General features: G+C 44.5%; 1 protein-coding gene across 4 annotated transcripts in view; it reads left to right on the top strand.

Annotated features, from left to right (window-relative positions):
- Nucleotides 1-19,481, top strand: part of CNTN6 (contactin 6) — a 126,842-nt gene that overhangs the window by 74,977 nt on the left and 32,384 nt on the right. For all 4 annotated transcript variants that reach the window (XM_032120987.1, XM_032120986.1, XM_032120985.1 and 1 more), the window contains 6 exons: nucleotides 1,541-1,744; nucleotides 3,317-3,419; nucleotides 11,435-11,619; nucleotides 13,799-13,935; nucleotides 17,712-17,841; nucleotides 18,804-18,954. In XM_032120987.1, coding sequence (XP_031976878.1) covers nucleotides 1,541-1,744; nucleotides 3,317-3,419; nucleotides 11,435-11,619; nucleotides 13,799-13,935; nucleotides 17,712-17,841; nucleotides 18,804-18,954 — 910 coding nt within the window. The remainder of the gene's footprint in view (nucleotides 1-1,540; nucleotides 1,745-3,316; nucleotides 3,420-11,434; nucleotides 11,620-13,798; nucleotides 13,936-17,711; nucleotides 17,842-18,803; nucleotides 18,955-19,481) is intronic.

Genomic DNA, 19,481 nt, shown 5'->3' with positions numbered 1-19,481 from the left:
AAATCTTCAGCGTTTTCTGTAGACTCCCCATCTTGCAGCTTAGAGACCTTCAAGAAATGAGTTGAAATCCGAATTTTGCACACTTTGGTCTGCTTGCCCAGACGGTGTGCGTCAGCAAAACCGGTGCCTGAGACAGGAAAAGTGTCTGTGTATCTCTGCAAGACAGAGCATTTCTGATCTCTTCTGTAGGAAAACCCCTCCATCTCCAGATTTTCCCCTGTAAATGGATGCTCAAAGTGCATGGGCAGGTAAATGTGCCAGCGTAGGGCTTTAATCTTGTGGGTGAGCACACGTACCTGCACACACCTTGGGTTACACTGAGAATTAATTGCTGCATCTCCCAGGTTTACTGCAGACCTCGGGAAAGTTTTGCATTATCTGCAGTAAAATGGACCCTGTTGCAGGATTTAGCCAAGTATAGAAAGTGTCATTGATTGCTCCCTGGAGATGCATCATTTCTAATGAGAGTCCTAAAATGCTGCAAGCTGATAACATAAAACTCCACAAAACTACTGGAGTTTGCAGACTTATTACCATACTGCTCCCATGCTGGAGCTGGGGGGGGGGGAAGAGACATAAATAATCTTTTTGGAATGGGGTTGTTGATGGGGGAAATGTGTAAAAATGAAGCCGTTGGCAGAACACTGTTGGCTTATGAATTATGCATTTAATTAAGGGGAGCTAAACTGGTAGATTTGGAAAGTTCTGATTTACTGTGGCTTGTAAAAGACAGGATTTGAGTCCGGCTCCTGCTGTTGGGTGTGGAGCAGCTGCAGAGCGGGACTGGCAGGACACCCTGGTTGACCCCGCACTGGGGGATCAGCTCTGAATCTGCTCCTCAGCACCCAAGGCTTGGCCCAAAAGTCTCTCCCAAGAGCAGGGAACGGTAAACTCCCAAGGATATCTGTTTTTTCTGGGTGGGCTGGCCAAATAAATCAGTTTTAAGTTGCCTGGTCTTCCAGATCTACATTATGAAGGTTTGCATTATGGAGCATCATGTGGGAAAAGGCGGGGCAGGAAGTGAGAACAGGGCAAGAAGTATGGAAGATAAGGGGAGGTTCGTTATCAAACATGCCATGAGATCAAATACTAATCTCCAAAGTACTTGTGTGCAGCTCAGCTCCTCCCTCCATGAAAATCCAGTGATCACGCTCCATGTTACCAGTTTAATTTTTCCATACTGAGGGTGAGGAAAGGAGCTGCAGCACTGAGCAGCAATTTGCCCTCTGGATTTTCGGGGGGGAAAGCGCCATAAACAGAAATTGTTTACTAAAGCAGCTTTCCCACGCCATCGCAGCGCTGCCGTTCCTGCTTAGGAGCAGGCTAAGCAGGAAAATGAGAAGTAGCAGGGGACAGAATCTGCTGTGACCTCCTGAAGTGGCTTGAAATGAGTTGAAAGCTTGAGCAATGCTTACCTGGCCTGTGCTAGTTTGTGCATCCCCAGTGGTTTTCCCTGCAGCTGCCTCGTTCTTCGCGCCGGCCCCGCCGGGGAGCGGGTTCCCCTGGAAGGGATGCGTGACGTGTGTCTCATGTTTTCCAGGCTTGTCCTACACGTGGATCTTCAACAATAACACCTTGTATCTTCAGGAAGATAGCCGGCGCTTCGTTTCCCAGGCAACGGGAAACCTGTACCTGGCCAAGGTAGAGCCGTGGGATGTTGGGAATTACACGTGTGCCGTGAGCAGCGCCGCGGCACAGCGCCGAGTGTGGGGGCCCCCCACCGCCCTCACCCTCCGAGGCGATGGTGAGTCAACAGCGGGGCTTGGCTGCCCCAAAACATCCAGCTGCTCCTTCTGCAGCTGTTGGGAATTTGTCCCCACTGAGGGAAAATCCCCCCAGTGAAGGTTGTGCAGCGGGGCACGACCCCACAGTGAGGTTTGGGCTGTCAGGACGGGGGTGAGGAGATGAGCACGCAAAGAAAGTTCTCAGTATCACTGAACAACAAGAGAATGTTACGTGGCACTTTAATATTTCCCACCTTGTGCCCGTGTTGAGGTTTAAATCCAACAAATCTTTCTAAATTTATCATCTAAGTATAGCTCAAATAGCAAATCCAGAGAGCTGCTTCAAATTGAGCCGCCGAGGTGAGAAACTCCCCTGCACATGTACAAATGCCTTCCCGGCAACACTTGTAATTAAATGCTCACAGGCAGAAATACAGACCTGGAAATCTGTACACGAAGTTTGTTTTGTGCACTTGCCCACCTAAATTTCAATACACTCGTGCTGTTTGCAAAGCAGTGGCGACAGTCAGTGACAAAAGTCTGTGCAGAGTTGGATTTGGAGGACAAACAAAGCTCAGCTGTGCATTGTGGAATAACGCTTTCACTGCGAGGCTGTGCCGTTCAATAACGTCAGCAGATCACACAAAGCAAAGCTGCACTTCCTCAGCTCCAGCGTTAATAATTTGGCACAAACTGTGATTGCAAATGTTCAAGATCTTTTCTGATTCTTTTTTTTCATCACTCTATTCCTTTTCTCAGATTCCTTCTATCAGTCTCTTTATCTTCTCCCATTCGCTCTGGTGGCCTCTGGATTGCCTCCAACGCTGGCAGCCTCTAAGGCAACAGTGGAAGTTGGATGTGCAATATTATCCAAATTACGTTAAATATAAAACAAGAACTGGTTCATTTTCTGTGTGAGATGCAGGCAAAGACACTGCAGGAAAATACCTGATTTATGTTCATCCCTACTGTTGGAATGAGCTTCACTGTGAGACACATAAAAGACATTTAAGAAGTTCAGCTAAAAGTTTAGTTTCCTAAATCCATCCCAAACCTGCTGCAAAATTAAATGCCCTAAATTAATACTGGATTAGCTGTGATTTATCAGATGTTCAGCCAGATTTTCAAATATGATAATTCCATCTAATTACATTGGCCTTCCTCAAGTCTGCAGCTCACATTTGGATGTTTTAAAGAACTTTTAAGTGTTTTGCAAGCAGTTTGGACACGGACTTTTTTAATTTTCTTGCACGCAGGATCAACTCAGTATCCCGAGAGTGACTAGTGGCAAAAAGAGGTGTGAACCCAAAATTGTCTCTAAAACCTTGATGCACAGCAGACTTGTGATGTAAAACTTGTATAAAGTCACGCTCTTTGACTCCTAAATGCAGGGAATGTAGAGATTTCACAGAATTGTCAGCGCAGGGTTGAACTCCACCCAGGAGGTTCAACCTGCTCCATCATGTGCTGCTCGCCACGGGTGGAACATAAGGCTCTGAAGTGATTCATGCCACCCTTGCTTTCACCCTGGAATTCTGTTGCACAAGGCAGGCCTGGGGCTCAGCTGGAGCGAGCTGTTTGATGTTCCACAGGTGTGATGGGGGAGTACGAGCCAAAGATTGAGGTGCGTTTTCCAGAGACAACCTACGCAGCGAAGGGCTCCTCTGTCAGACTGGAGTGCTTTGCCCTTGGAAAGTAAGAGTTTTGTTTTTATTAAATGTGGGGTTTAACACTGCTTCTTTTGCGTTTGCACGTTGGAATTATTCTGGTCAGAATGGGATTTGGGGATCTCATATTTTTACTTTGATTGCTTCTGTGTCGTGTGTTCCCAAGGAAATGAGACAGAACACTGTGCTGTAACTGAAGCTCACTTGGGTGCAGCTTGAAGCAGAGGGAGGGAATGTGGGAAGAGGAGGGAAAACTGGAACAAAGATTTTCTTTCTTGAGAGATGAGGCCCGAGCCCAGGTGACAGCACTCAGTGTAACTGCACAGTCACACCTGATAGATGTCCAAATAGGAATGGTTTTCTGCCTGGGTGACATCACACAATCCCAGAATGGTTTGGGCTGGGAGGAACCTTAAGGGTCATCCAGTGCCACCCCTGCCATGCCCAGGGACACCTTCCACTATCCCAGGCTGCTCCAAGCCCCAATGTCCAGCCTGGCCTTGGGCACTGCCAGGGATCCAGGGGCAGCCCCAGCTGCTCTGGGCACCCTGTGCCACGGCCTGCCCACCCTCACAGGGAACTATTCCTACCCAATATCCCATCTAAACTTATTCTTCTACAGTTTGGAGCCATTCCCCTTTGTCCTGTCACTCCAGGCCCTTGTAAATAGTCTCTCTCCATCTTTCTTGTAGCTCATTCAGGATTTGAGAGGCCACAGGGGGAGGTCACCCCAGAGCTACTCCTCTCCAGGCTGATCAGTCCCAGCTCTCCCAGCCTTTCCTCCTGGCAGAGCTGCTCCATCTCTCTGATCCCCTTTGTGTCTCCTCTGGACTCTCTCATTGCTAAGAATCAAATGTGGGGAATTAGGATATGTTTGAAGAACATGTGGGATCTCCTGACCCTCCTGTCTCCCAAGCAATGCTGAAGAGCCCTGGGAAGACCCAGCAGCAGCCCTTCCTTCCAAAAATCCATTTTCCTGCATTTTTCCAAGTTTTCTTGCGCTGCTGTGCCCGTTCCCAGCTGCAGTGGTGGCTCAAGCAGCTGCCCTGCATTCAGGGAGCAGCTGGGGGACTGAATCACTGTAACCAGCCCACAAACCCGTCTTTCCAATGAGCATTGTTTTCCCTGGAAAAGCCCAAATAACCCTTAGATTGTTGACCTCTATTTAGTTTAAGTTCACTTTGACAATCCATTTCAAGGCTGTAAGCTTTTGAAGTGTTTAGAGCTTTCCCAGAGGTTAAAAGCCTGACTTGCAGACAGCACAAATTAATCAAATGTTCCTCTGGAACCTACCCTGGGAAGTAGAAAAATAAAGCAAATAAAAAGTTAATAAGATTGAAATGGCCTTGCCTTTCAGATGAGATTCTTATACAAACTAATACTAGAGCTAATTTTTATTAAAGGTATGTACACTTTTTTGGCCCAAAAGCAGTACCAGACTTTAGCACTCTTGCTAAAGCTGATTTTCTTTTCCAAATACTGTCAAGCTACTTCTCTTGAAATACCTCCTTAATTGTGTGTTATTCCATGCAGGCTTTAGATTTCAAGTTGTCATTTCTTATTTCCATCTGTTGCACGGGAAGCACTGAGCAATGACAGAGAAAAAAACAGTAAATGAGCTGTACAAAGCAGTGACATCTTAGGGAAGGGGTAAAGATGGGTCATGTTAGTGTGATGCACAGATTTGGCCATTTTAAGAACATCACAAGGAGAAAACAGGGGACTGGAAGGACATAAGGATAATGAGATCCCTCAGGGACGCTCTTCTATGCAGTGCTGAGGAATGGCTGAGAGGGTTAATGCAGCTTTAATGTAGATTTTCTTCCTCATGGGCAGGACTGCAGCAGTGCTGCCATACTCCCCTGGAGTTATCCTGCCTAAATACCAGGGATCCACCAGCCAAAATCCATTTTCCACACGCTCTCTGCTATCAAGCTGCTGAATGCACCACGTGTTGGAGGTGCTGTTTGGGAGCAGAGGCTCTTTGGTGTTGATACTGGAGAATTTCTCAGAATTTCTCCTCTTAAATTTTATTTCTCTAAGTTCAATGTCTCGTACAGAACCGCACAGGTTTCATTCAGGTTTTTGCTCTCCAAACAGAGCATTAAACCACCTTCTCACCAACATGTCCATCAGTGGAAAAGCTTTATTTCAGAACTGGCATTCAGATGTGAATAAAGCAAGCGAAAGACATTGCAGGTGAAACACTCTTAACTTATTAGATAAGTCCATTTTTCTGAAGGCATGCAGGTGATTAGTGGCATTGTGAAACGCTGGAAGTTTCCTGCCTCCAACTGTTTACAATTGCAGGCAGAACCATCTAAATGCAGCAGCGTGGCCGCCTGCACCTCCAGATTCCCAAATTCCACTAAAACCCTGGCCCCTGCTATTGTCTGTTTATGTTAAAATCAATTCAGCCCAGCATTCGTTGAGCTGTACCTCTGATCTGCCACAAGCACTGGTGGTTATTATCTCACTTGGATTTCAGAACTGCTTCCCCATTATCCATAATTTTCTATATTCACACTGTTAGGCCGCTGGCTCAGACAATGCCACGGCTGCTGCTACCTGGGCACTGTGAATAACAGAAATCTTTCACACCGAAGGCGGATCATAGGCAACCCGCTGGGGTTTTGGTCTGCAAAAGTCTTAAATGAAAGTAGTTTTGTGGTATTTAGAGAAATAGCATCTCTTTTCTGTATGGAACAGCAAATCACACCAATTGGGCCTCCCTCAAAAACTGCACGTCCGCAGTTCAAACGCAGCTGTGAGAGGCCCGACTCACGGCTGAGTTTAAAACTCAGTTTAAAACGTCTTAAAGATGCATTTTTTTCACATGGGGGAGCTCAAAGTCACCCAAAATGTGCTCCTGTGGGACACCCTGGGGTAGGTACATTCCACATAGCTCTGTTGCAAAGCTCTTTTTGCATTTCACATCAAAATATCACTAAGGATTTTTACAAATCATCTACTAGCCCCAGAAATTCTTCTTGTTTTGAGGAAAATAAAGGGTTGCAAATGGCAGAATTTATCCCTGGAAAGAGGGTTAGGAGGGATGGATCCCAAATGGACAAAGGAACTCAGGCCAGTCCTTGACTTTGAACCTTATTTCGTAGAGCAGACACCACAAATATTAGAGAAGATTTCGGAAAGGAAATAAGTGCTCGCTGCAATGGAAATAAGAAAAAGTGCAGCTCTCTGATGAGTCTAAACAAAAAACTGCACCTTATACTTAATCCTTTAAAGGAGGGAAATCTGAAATATGAAATAGTGGCTCCACTATTTCAAATCCTGCAGCCCGTGGCAGTTTAATAGAAGAGATGAGACTTTGTGTTCTGCACCAATATTCATTACGATGACAGTGTTTAATATTATGCCAGTATTAAAAGTCCCGGTTTGGATCAAGCTCTATTAATCATGCCATATATCCAAATTATTGTTCCTTGTCTTTCAGGGGGAAGAATTATGTTCAGTTGAGTTATACTGTGCTGCTGCTTTCTGCAGATTTGTCTCAAAATAACTTTTTTCTTTTTCTGTTGCACAAATAAGAGTAGTCCCTGGAACAAAAATAAGCAAAGTAGTTTCCATGTATGGTGCACATATTTATTAAACTGTGTCTGTGGTTTATATTTTTCTTCATTCCCTTCTCAAAGAAAGGGAAATAATCAGTTCAGAATCCCTGTAGATGGGCTGTTGCCAGCTGAGGTTGTACAAAGCATATGTGAATAATATAAAACAAGATTTCTTTCACCCCAGAATATTTGTTTTTCATGGGAAGATCCCACCTATTCCTCTCAATGTATTAATGGAAGGGGTTTTTCTCGCAGCACTTGGAATAAGTAGATAATCACACAGTTCCAAGGGGGCTCCAAATAACTATTTTTACTAAATTTACATAAGAATCCCAGGCTTCACCTCTGGTATATTCTCAAGTTGTTTGTGTGGGAGGCTTTAAAAGGGTCGATTACGGGATTCTGAATCATAGAGATGGGAATGACCTGTGGCACTACAGGTGAAGTTTTCGGCCCCCATCCCTGATCAAACCAAGGCCTGAGGATTTGTTCTTTCAGGGGTGAGCAGATCCCCTCTCACACAGTTCAGGTGGTGCCTACAGGAGAGCAAGACTCAGCACCTTGCAGAAAACCACTGTTTTCAGGTAATCCATCAGGAGGATCCAAAATTAAATGCTTCAATTATGCTGCCCCTCGGATCCTAATTCTTCCTGGTGTCAGCAGTGATGCAGCTTTCAAAGCTCAGCTCAGGCTCATTTGTCTAACGAACCACAGGCTTCATTACCCCAAATGCAGATTGAATTTCCCTTTGAAGGGCCCCCAGATGCACAGGACAAAAGATGAGGCATGGTCCCAATGCATCATCTTTGCTGAAGAAGGTGAAGCCTCCCTCCTGGTGTGGGTTCTAATTCTGCAGACAAATTAATTTCACGTTTGCTGTGACAAGAACTTGTCACCAACCACAAAATATTTTCCATCTCCTTTTCTTTCCCAGTTAGTAACTTATGGTTTTGTGATTCTGCCGCCTGTATGGTAGAATATAAATTAAATTAGTGCTCCTGGATGCTCTGAAGGTTTCAAATAAACTGCAGATTTATGTACTAAGACACTCTCATATTTATGCACTGTTTTCTTATTTACTCAGGAGAAAGCCAGACTTTGTCTATGAAGTGTAATAAATTTGGGAAGTGCGCTCATTGTTTCTTTATGTATTCCAAAACTTTTAGGCCCAAGCAGTAATGGTTTTAATCTGGTTGTTCGGAGGGACTAAGTGACAGAAAGACCCATGAGGGGCAGGGCCACTGCAAACCTACATGGGCAGGCACTGGTCTGTGGAGCAATGTCAAATCCTGATTTTCCAAGGAATATGAACATGCAAAATAATTCCACAAAAATTCACAAGGCCATATTTATTGGACCAGGTTTTCTATATATTTACCTACACCTCAAGGACACTCCTTAAAACATCAATTTCTAAATAGATGATTTGTTCCAAAATCCAATTTAATCAAACTGGTTTTGGGTTTTTTTTAACCTTGAAAGGTTAAACTTAACTCTCACATGGCCCAAGTGAGAGTTACTGTTAAGAGATTTGGTTATCAAGATGTCAACTAGCAGCAGAAAAAGGTGAAACCAACCCAAACCCCTGTTTTCTGGAAAATACAGTGACTGAAGGGGCTGGGAATTCTATAAATGAGGTATCAATGAAGAAATGCAGATATTCTCTAGGAAGGTCCTTCCCATGGAATTGGCTGAGCTATGGATCCTCCCAGTTTCTGCTCCTTTACCTGCAGCTCAGGTGGAGCTGCTGTCCTGACAAAGGAATTCCTCCTCCTGATAAAATCAAGGCTCCCTGGCAGGAGAACAAAGCGCTGTTAACTATTTATTGTCTTCAAACACAGCGAAGCTGATGGACTCCAAGGTTTCTCTGTCCTGCTCGGCTGACACCAGGAGTGAGCTCTCGGCTGACACCAGGAGTGAGCTTGAAACAGCCTCATGTTTGGCCAAAAATGAGCAGAGCTTGCCTTGAAACATCCCCAAGGATGTCATTATTAGTCTGTGGTGTGGAGAAGGAGAACGGGGGAGCGCCTTCAGCTCCAACCTTGGCAAAGCTGACTTGCCAAGTTGACAGAAGGGGCCTTTTCCCACCAAGCACTGCCTCTGGCCTTGGTGTCAGCACAGAAATCCCTCATTCATGAATAGTCGGTGCTGAGAGAAAACAAATGGCTGAGACAATAAAAAGTATGGAGATGAAGCTCTTTCAGGTGGCAGAATGCATCTAATTATTGTTTTCTTCTCCCATACGGCTGTTAGTTCCCTTTAATCTCTTTGTTACATCAAAAAAAGATAAAATTAAATCCAGAAGAGATGCCTTTAAAGCAAGTAGTTCAATGCTCCTGGCATTCTGCAGGCTGCTGCTCCACAGTCGCTGCTCACCCAGTATTTAATATGCAGGAGGATTTGCAAAGCCAGCCGTGCTCTCCTTCATGTGGATCAATCCAACACCAGGCTGGGAAGCTCCCCTGGCTGTTTTCCTGCCTGCAGCATGGCACTCATGAGCCAGACTCGGTCTGCACTGGAGCTGTGCTCCTTTGAAACACCTCAAAGTGGCTGGCTTCCTAAAGAACTGAAACTACCTTGCTGTGGAGAAATCCTGCAGGAATGCTGTCGTGCAGGATTAGTCTGGAGGAGAGAAGACTCGAGGTAGGCCTCGTTGCTCTCTCCAAACGCCTGAAAGGAGCTTGAGCTGGGTGGGGATGGGCTCTTCTCCCAGGCCACCAGCAACAGGACAACAGCTTCAAACTGCACCAGGAGTGGTTTGGATTGGATTTTAGGAAAAAATGGTTCATTGGAAAAGTGGATAAACATTGGGAAGGGCTGCCCAGGGAAGCGGTGGAGTCACCAGCCCTGGAAGGCTTCAAAGCACAAGTAGATGTGGCACCTCCTGATATGGTTTAGTGAGCATGGAGGTGTTGGTGGAAGGTTGGGCTTGATGATCTTGGAGGTCTTTTCCAACCTGAATGATCCTGTGATTCTATGCCAAGATTTCTGGAGGAGACAGCACCTTTTAACAATTCACTCAGGAAAAACAAACCCTTATAAATTTCCTGGGAAGGAATGGTATTAAACAACATCTGAAATAGCTTTTGGTCTCATTGTAGAGGACAGTTAATAAAGGTGGTGGTGACAGCGGCTGTTGTTCAGAAAGATCTGGAATTTTTACAACTGGAACCAAAATGGGGAAAAGCAGAATAAAATCTCTGCTGTTCTTTGCAGCTCTTTCACTGGTTTCCAATATCTGACACATCCCAGGCACTCCTGTTTGTAGGAAATTGTTCAGAGAACTCACATTTTCCCAAATCCTGGTTCTACTTGCTTAGAGGAAAATTGTAGCGCATTACACAGACTCAAAATGCAGAAATCAGGCCCAAACTTCCTGAATTATTAAGAAATTAATCCAAACTGTATTTGTGACTTGATTTCATTGTTCAATCAACAAGGACTCGAACTTAAATAATTTAAGGTGTGAGCAGTTACAGTCTGTGCTAAAAAGGAATAAATCCTTTGTAAGTCAGCACTGCAGGCAGAGACCTTGGAGACTGGAAACAAGGACTTTTAATTTCCGTGAAAGTTGTGTTTTCAATTGCTGTTGATGGTACTTCCAATGGAAAAGAAGTCAGCATTTAGCCAAAGCCTCTGTAAAAAGCTCAAACCTGAATTTGTTAGAAAAAGCAACTTAGTTCAGTTTGCAGATAGAGCAAACAACTGTGAAATCCAAGACTATTAGTATTTCAAAGTGTTTTGGTGACATAATAGATCATGAAAGAGAGGATCCTATGGTTTGTGATATTACCAGAAATCCAAGATGTATTTATAGCTGCCTTCACACTTCACTACTTTTTGTTGTATGGGATACATTAATCCAAATATAAATGAAAATGATAGAAAACTTCAGAAACATGAAAAAAGAAATATTCCTTTTTGTCCCTATCTCTTTCCAGCCTCAATATTTTGTTCTTTCCTCACTCAATTCTCAGTTTCTCCTCTACCTTGGCTCCCGGTTTTTATATTTAGATTTATTGGTATTTTTAGATCTTTTGAAATCTTGGCCAGTATTTCCTATTTTGGCATGTGAAAATACCTTTAGTGCTAGAGGGAATTTGTTTACTGGAAGAATCAGTCAATAATTCAGGACTTCTGTGGTGTTTCTTTGGACTTGCAAAGTTGTTCTTTCAGTGTCACAGGGTTTAAAAGCAGGTTTGAGCCCCAAGTAAGAGTTACTAAGGGGAAAATACAAATTGGCCTAAGGAAAAATCATAGAATTGACTGAGGATTTCATCCCACTTTGGACCTGTGCCCCTGAATAAATTGGACATGTTATAAAATCTCAGTCTTATATGAACCTCTGTATGTCATGCTTAGAAATTATTTCTTTTTAAAAAATTGCTACTCTCAAAAAAGGATTTTACATTCTTTTTCTGCTGCTGTAACCAATGCTCTCTCTTTTTCTCTAATAAATACAATTCTTTAGTCCTGTCCCAAGTATTAGCTGGAAGAGGTCTGATGGAAACTCCTTGGCAAAGAAAATCCAACACAGCAGGGCCAGAGGAGTTCTTGAAATCCCCAACGTTCAGCAGGAAGACGAAGGCTCCTACGAGTGCATCGCAGGAAACACTCGAGGAATAAACATTGCAAGAGGTCAATTATTTGTCTATGGTAAGCAGATTAATTGAATTTTGATTTGTAGTGTGGAACAGGATGGTGTTCCGTTGTGTTTTGCTGATGAAGTCTCTTAGCCCCTTGCTGGAGGTAGAAAGTGCAGGTCAGGTTAAGCTGATTAAGAACTGATTGGGGGCTCTCAGTGACCTTCAGTGAATTACAGCCTCAGCAAATGAAGATATTTTGCGTCAAAGCTCGGATAGGAAATGTGGGAAGTTGGAAAGGTTAATACAAGGCAGAGAGGGAGTACATTTCTGTGAAATATTAAAGGCAGCGAGGGAGTCAGGGTGCAGCAGCAGATGCAGAGCAGGGAAGGATTCAGTTCATGGCAGTGAAGGTGATTTCACCTCCTCTTTGAGCTGAGCTCTGTTGTCCCACAAACAGATGAGGACAAAGCAGGGGAAACTCATCCATTCCTCCCTCTCCTTCCAGCCTGGCTAAAAGTGGAGAATAATCTGGGAAGCTCTTCTCCCTTTCCTTTTCCCTTCCCATGTACATTAATTTCCTGCAGTCCCGGTCACAGAGGATGGTCCCTCATAGCCAGGGTGAATTACATCTCTGTAGTCCAATTGTTAACACCCAGGGAAAGCAACATATTTTGACAGGAATAAGAGGAGAGATCTTTTCTCTAGCTCATAAATCTTTCAAAGGAGAAAGCCAAAAAGAAAAAAAGGAAACATAACAGTGAGGGGAAAAAAATCACAGCAAGCGAGACTGAGCCTCCAGTTAACATCTGTTGAGAAGACTCTGGCAAGTATTTTCCTTTTTTTTTATTTAAGTAAATCTCTTCTAATGAAGAGATGCAGGCTTTGCTGATAAGCTACCAGGCTCCTGCAGCCATGGCTAATATCAAGATATATGCCAGGAAAAGAACAGTCTGCTGCTAGTTTAAATATTTCATTATTTCCTTGCTTTCAGGGGGTAGTTGTTGCTCTCATTGCACACTAATTTTTTTCACCACGTCAATCAAGCAGTTCCATTAAAATTAAGTTCAGTAGATTACCTGGACGTGATTGATAACAGCACAGGCAATTATAAAATTATGATCAGTTAATTCAATCTAAAACAATGTGCTTATTAACTGTGCTTTGTACATTAATTAATAGCAGCTCATAGTGAAACGTATAAACAGCACTCATGAAGCCTTGGCATGAGGTTTTTTTGCCATATTAGTAGTGTGCTGGTAAATTATCTCTGTAATTGATTTCCTCTTGCTCCTTTTCTGTTCTCTGGGGGTTTTTCTCTGGAGGAAGGTTGTCTCCAAGAAGCAGGGACTCTTTCCTGGACACTGCTTTGTGTGTGATCCCTCCAGCCCATGCTTCAGGCTCTGAGAGCAGTAAAAATTACATGTAATTAGAAGCATTTTTAAGCAGGGTGAACTCCGTCCTTATAGGATCTTAGAGCACCTAAAGGGGCTCCAGGGGAACTGGAGAGGGACTTTGGATAAGGCATGGAGGGACAGGACAGAGGGAATGGCTTCCCACTGCCACAGGGCAGGGATGGATGGGATATTGGGAAGGAATTCTTCCCTGTGAGGGTGGGGAGGCCCTGGAATGGAAGTCCCAGAGCAGCTGGGGCTGCCCCTGGATCCCTGGCAGTGTCCAAGGCCAGGCTGGACACTGGGGCTTGGAGCAGCCTGGGACAGTGGGAGGTGTCCCTGCCCATGGAATGAGGTGTTACTTATTCTCCCCAGGTCTCACCTTCACCTCCGTCCTGACAACTGTTCTCAATGTCAGCCTTCCCCAGGAGAATCCCTGCTCAGCTCAGTCCTTGAGTCTCAGTTGTCTACAGAGCTCCTGTGTGATTCCTGCAAGTTCTGCTTTTACACCTCACTGAATTTCTTTAGAGAAAGGCTTTGCAGAAATTAGGGGTCCTGGTGCTTATCAAGCATATCCTGAATTTCAGGCACCTAAAATCACTGTTCCTGCACATTTTGGCCATAAAAATGGATAAAATCTTAACCAAACTGCCTACCCACTAACCACTTGATTTCTATTTTCCCAAGCTTGTCCTGAAGCTTAATGCCAGGAAATTGTTGTACAGAATTCACTTGCAGCATAATAAAAATGTGTTGAACAGATATTAATTAGCCCTGCTCAGTTCATTAATTAATGGCAGCATACCTCAAGCAAAATCGCTTTTCTCTTGCTTAAAATGCTTTGCATATTCTTTTCAGCACCCCCTGAATGGGATAAAAAAATCCAAAATGCCTTTCTGTCTCTCTATGACAGTTTATTTTGGGAATGTAAGGCAAGAGGAAAACCAAGCCCTTCCTACAGCTGGTTAAAAAATGGCCAGCCCCTCGTGTCAGAGGTAAGATTCCTGTTGTCTTCTTTGATTATTCACTCATATTTTTTTTTCATGATTTAGTCATAAAATTCAATTCACAGTACATTAGTTTCAAGAAAAAATAGGTAAAGGTTCATATATCAAAATAAACATAATACCGCAAACTCTTTGCAACACAGAGCCTCAGTTTTTGGCCTTTGTCTTTACTGGAAATGTATGAAATTGCAGTTTAGAGAGAGAGAAACACCAATTTCTTCATGTGAAATATTTAATTGCTTCAAGACATGGCTGTAGGTATAGAAGGGCTTAAAAATATGAGTTCTATTTGGTGAAAGAAACACCAAATGCATTTGTAGATATAATCTGCAGTTTGGGGAACTGGTAGGATGCCAAAGGACTGGAAGAGGATTCCAGAGCTGGAATTGCAAAATGATCAGCGTTGAATTGCACTTTTCTTCTGTTTCTGTTCTTAATCAGTAGCTGGGTGGGCCTTTGGTCTCGTGCAGAGTGGCTGCTCTCCTACTGAGTTAACCTTTTACCTTAATTAATCAGTCAGCTCTGAAAATCAGCTGATTTTGAGCTGGATGATTTCTGTGCTTTGCAGAGGGAGAATAGACCGAGGAAAGCCATGGAAAGGTATAAGGAAAAGAAGGATAAGTGCAAAATGTCACTTGAATGACCAAGTGGAAAGGGAAGTAGGAGTGCGGGAGGAGAGGGGAAGTTTGGAGCTTAAACGCTTGAGAACCACGAGCAGAGCCTTCACCAGCCAGGTCTTTGAGAACCCAGCTTCCAGGCACAATCCCTGCATTCCTGTGGTTGCCAAGCTCTGGCACATCCATCCTCCAGCCTCCAGTTGTTGGCACCCTCATGGAGAAGGCATGACAAGAGACTCTTTGCATTCTGCTGAGGCCAAGTTTTTCCATTATTTTTTAATCAAGCCTCCATCCAGCCTCTCTGGGGCACACGATGGTTCATCCTCAAGGCATTTGCACTTGGATGGAAAAAAATAATACTGTGATTCATTCCTGTCTAGCAAGAGCACATACAGGAGAATTTCCAAAACATATGGGCTAAGTTAGCACCTGCTGGGCTGCAGAACCAGCATTTATTTGATTTAGTTGTATTTATTTAAAGAAGTTGGAGTGGGGTCCAATCTTCCCTGTAATTTTCTGCTGGATCAGTCCTAAACAGACCCAACCTGCATCTGGACAAAACAGCCAGAATTTATCTGGATTGCAGTTTTTCTGAACCTGCTCATTGCACGCATTGTCACCTCTTTCTGAGCAAGATTATCTTGTTTCTCTCACTCTGAAGGCAGCAATATTTAAAGTCTGTCACTCTCCACTTGCACCGTTTCAATAAAGAGGAATGAAATGCTCGACAGACACATTTTCAACCAGCATTTTCACAGCACTTACAGTGTGCTGTAACTGCAGTTCTTCAGGCAACAAAATGCTGGATGCTATTGCTCAATGGACAGAATGGACACTTTGGAGGGGAAAGTACAAGGGAGATGTAATAAAGTATTCAGTTTGTCGCAACACCCTGCGTGTCGGAATTCTCCCAGGAAGAATAACATCCAGATGCTTTTCACCCTGGGGCCGATTCTGATTGTCTTCTCTTTGTCAAACCTCTCTGCCTGACCACCTGGCTGGTCATCCCAGCATTATTCCTGCTCGTGTACACGGCGTGCTTTATTCTTCCCTTTGTCTGGACAGCTCAAAAGAGCTGGCAGAGAACGGTGGGGAATTTGGGACAAGTATGGAACACGAGCCTCACTTCAGAGAGGGGTTTTGTATTCAAAGGATGTTTGTAAAAATAGAATGCATTGAGAGGATAGCAAACAGCCTGGAGGTAAAACTAAGTATGCAAAAGATATCTGTAGTGAAAGCCTCGAAAAAAATTATCAGTGGCTAAGTAATGTTGTTAATTAGTTTGCCACACACCAGCCATGCAGCCCCAGGCTGTGCTCTCATTACGTTTCCAAGCTAAACAAGCTTGGGCTGGGTCATTGTGATTGGGAGACCTCCAAAGAAAAGCTGGGGTGTTGGAAAACGTGTCCCAGCTGTGGGTGACAGCCCTCAGAACCACCCATGCCCTGGGCTGATCCCAGCAGGAAAGGGGGGATTCTGCCCCTGCACCCCTGTGCTCAGGTGAGACCCCACCTGCAGAGCTGCCCCAGCCCTGGGGCCCAGCACAGGGAGAACCTGGAGCTGCTGGAGAGAGCCCAGAGGAGGCACCAGGATGAGCAGAGGGATGGAGAGGGAGGAAAGGCTGGGAGAGCTGGGATTGTTCAGCCTGGAGAGGAGAAGCTCTGGGGTGACCTCATTGTGGCCTTCCTGTGCTCGAAAGAAAGATGGAGAGAGACTATTTACAAGGCCCTGGAGTGACAGGACAAGGGGAATGGCTTCAAACTGACAGGGGCAGAGCTAGATGGGATACTGGAAAGGAATTGTTCCCTGTGAAGGTTGGGAGGCCCTGGCACAGGGTGCCCAGAGCAGCTATGGCTGCCCCTGGATCCCTGGCAGTGTCCAAGGCCAGATTGGACAGGGCTTGGAGCAGCCTGGGACAGTGGAAGGTGTCCCTGACCATGGCAGAGGTGGGATGGGATGAACTTTAAGATCCCTCCAACCCAAACCTTTCTGGGATTTTATGACAGATGTTCAAGATGTTTAGCGCTTCACAAATACATTTGAGACACTTGCGGCTGTTCATCAAACGTTGGAGTGCATCCCCTAACAATGTGCTCCAAACTCTTCAATTCCTGCTCCAGAGGCAGGAGAGCCAGACTGAATGAGCAGCAGCATCCTACCAGTGGTATCTGCTGTTCAGGCTTGCACTTGGTGACAGGATTTATATTCCCTGTGGGTATCTTCCAAACTCATCTTTGAGGAACGCTTTTTTTTCTCCTCCTCAGTGCTACACTTTGCAGTGCAGCTATTATTGTCTCCAGAGAGTAGTAATTGTAAAATCACAAGATATTTAGCTTTAAGTTACGATTGCAGCATGAAAAAGGCTTTTTTCTGTTTCCTGAAACAGAGCAAGTAAAACTTCTTTCAATACACCAGATTCCAAGCTCTGGTCCAAATATACCCACTGTGCAGCTTCCCCTGCTTCAGCAGGATAGCTGAAGAAAGTTGGTGAGTGTAGAAATCCAAGCCTGGAGGAGAATGCTCTCCCTGTGTCTGAGCAGCTGCCTGGGGCTTTCCAATTGGAATTTAAGTGTTGGCTTTCAGTGGAGCTTTTCCAGTGGCTCATTTTTCTGCAACTCTTGCTGCGATGCTGTTCGAAAGGTTCCTGTTATTGGAGCACCTCTGTCTCCTGTGGAGCTTTTCTGATCACATTTATCTGATGGGATGATGGAATGATGTTTCACCAGCCAGGGATGAGGTGCTGCTTCTCAGGATCCAGGTGGAAGATGCCCCAGGCTCCCAGTGTGGAGCATCCCTACAGGTAGCTCCTTCTGTGCCACCTTCATGGTGAAGGATAACCACAGATTCCCAGCTCAGCAGTGCAGGGAAACACCTGGAAAACCTGGACAAACCTGCCCAGAGCCACTACTGCGACATGTGCCTGGATTTCCTGAAAAGCTGGAAGAGCTCAGAGGGCTGAAAATACAACCACCACCACCACACAGTGAGGTGCACATCCTATTTCTGATGTATCCATCCTCATTGCTCCCAAGAAAATAACATTTCTGCTTCTGAATTGTGATCAGGTGTGCCAGTGTGATGCTAAAAAACCTTTTCTTTGTTCACTCATCAGCTCTGCCAATGTTTTCCTTGTTTTCCTCTTATCAGGAAAGAATTCAAATAGAAAATGGGACTCTCCTCATCCCCATGCTGAATCTGTCAGACTCTGGCCTCTATCAGTGCGTGGCAGAAAATAAATATGACGCAATTTATGCCAATGCTGAGCTGAGGGTGATCGGTGAGTAAATGTCACTAAAATGAGCAAGAACCCAGTAAAAAGGACACTCGTTGAAAATAAATTGAATTTAAGAGAAGAAGAGATGAAATCCCACCTGGCAGTTCAAACCTGATATTTCTTTGCTTTTCACCCACATGGAAATGTGGTTTTTTTAGTTTCATTTCATGGCTTGTTCGTAGGAAGAATCTAATCCATGTGTGGCCTTTTTTCATTATCTCATATACACCAGTTTAATGAATGCTGTTTCTTGCTTTGTTTGAGTTATTAATAGTTATTCTGCAGGTTTTCAAAGTGATTTCAGAAAGCAGGGGAAATAGTTTGAGCTGTAAACAAAGAGCATATGGCAAATATGGACATAAATAACATGGAAAAAGGAATCTCATAAATGATAACCAGAGATGGACATGAATGGAATTTGCTCGTATATTATAAAAGTATTCTGTTCTCGATTTCAAAATGTAAAGTTTGCTCAAGAGCCAAATATCAGTGAACCCAGTAAAACACAGACTTTAGGAGCACTCAATGTCTTGTGTTTTCTCCTTCTCCAAGATTGAATTTTCACATAAACTGCTGGAAAAATAAACCTATTTTCAGAAACCAGAGTAGGTTTATGAAAAGAAAGCCAGAGTAGAACTGTGCTTGTGACAGAATACTCTCTGCAGATGAATATATGTGGCTGGATCAGGAGTGTGAAGTTTATCCTGTTCGCGAATCTTGTCTTCCATCACGGATAGACCAGTTCTCCCAGTCTCCAGATTTCCTCAGGAAAGTTTGTCAGAGCACACAGTTCTAGATAGAGAGCTTTGGAAGCAGAATTAGAATTTTTTGGTACTTAGATACATTTTTAATGTTAGATTTAGATTTACTTTTGCAGAAATCTCAAAACCCAAGCAATTATTAAATTCACCGAGAGAAGACTTTGGCAAGTTTAGTAATGTCTCTTCTTCTTTCTCTCCTTTTAGCTGCAGCCCCTGATTTTTCCAGAAATCCCGTGAAGAAGCTGTCTCTTGTTCAAGTTGGAGGGGAAGTTACAATCGGGTGTAAACCCAGCGCTTCTCCCAGAGCTGCTGTTTCCTGGAGAAAAGGCTCGGAGGTTCTGCGCCAGAACAAAAGGTACGGGCAGCAAGCGGCGACTGGGCCGTGTGATTTCTCTGTTTTAGTATCATTTAAAGCTCATTGAAACACAGCTGGCTCAGGTTTGCTTTGGGCAGCTCATTGATGGAAAACTTGGATGCCAGAGGCCTCTTTGTCTTTGGAGTGGCCGTGGAGTTCTGGGGGTGCAAAGCAGGATGAGCACAGAGCCCGAGCGAGCCCACGCGGGTAAATGTGTGATCCATATGTTTGTGCTCATCAGCACTTAATTCATGGCAAGCCACGGAGCTGGAGGGAATCAGCTTCACGAGGACACAGCCCTGGAGGCTCAGGGAAGCAGGATGTGCCCCCAGGCTGAGGCATAATTGCTCTGCAGCTGTACAGGTTGTACAATAACCCCGGGCACAATCAGCCTCCCCGCCCTGTCGCTCCTGTTTAGGCAGGATTTAGCTGCTGGCCCAGCACCTGGGACATGCCCACAACAACTGGTGTGGGTGCTGGGGGGTTTGGTGAGGACTAATTCCTTATTTCTGACCTGCCAGGAACCA

The sequence above is a fragment of the Corvus moneduloides genome, chromosome 11 (genome assembly GCF_009650955.1).
Source record: "Corvus moneduloides isolate bCorMon1 chromosome 11, bCorMon1.pri, whole genome shotgun sequence".
Classification (NCBI taxonomy): Eukaryota; Metazoa; Chordata; class Aves; order Passeriformes; family Corvidae; genus Corvus; species Corvus moneduloides.
This window is presented reverse-complemented; position numbering and strand designations above follow the sequence as displayed.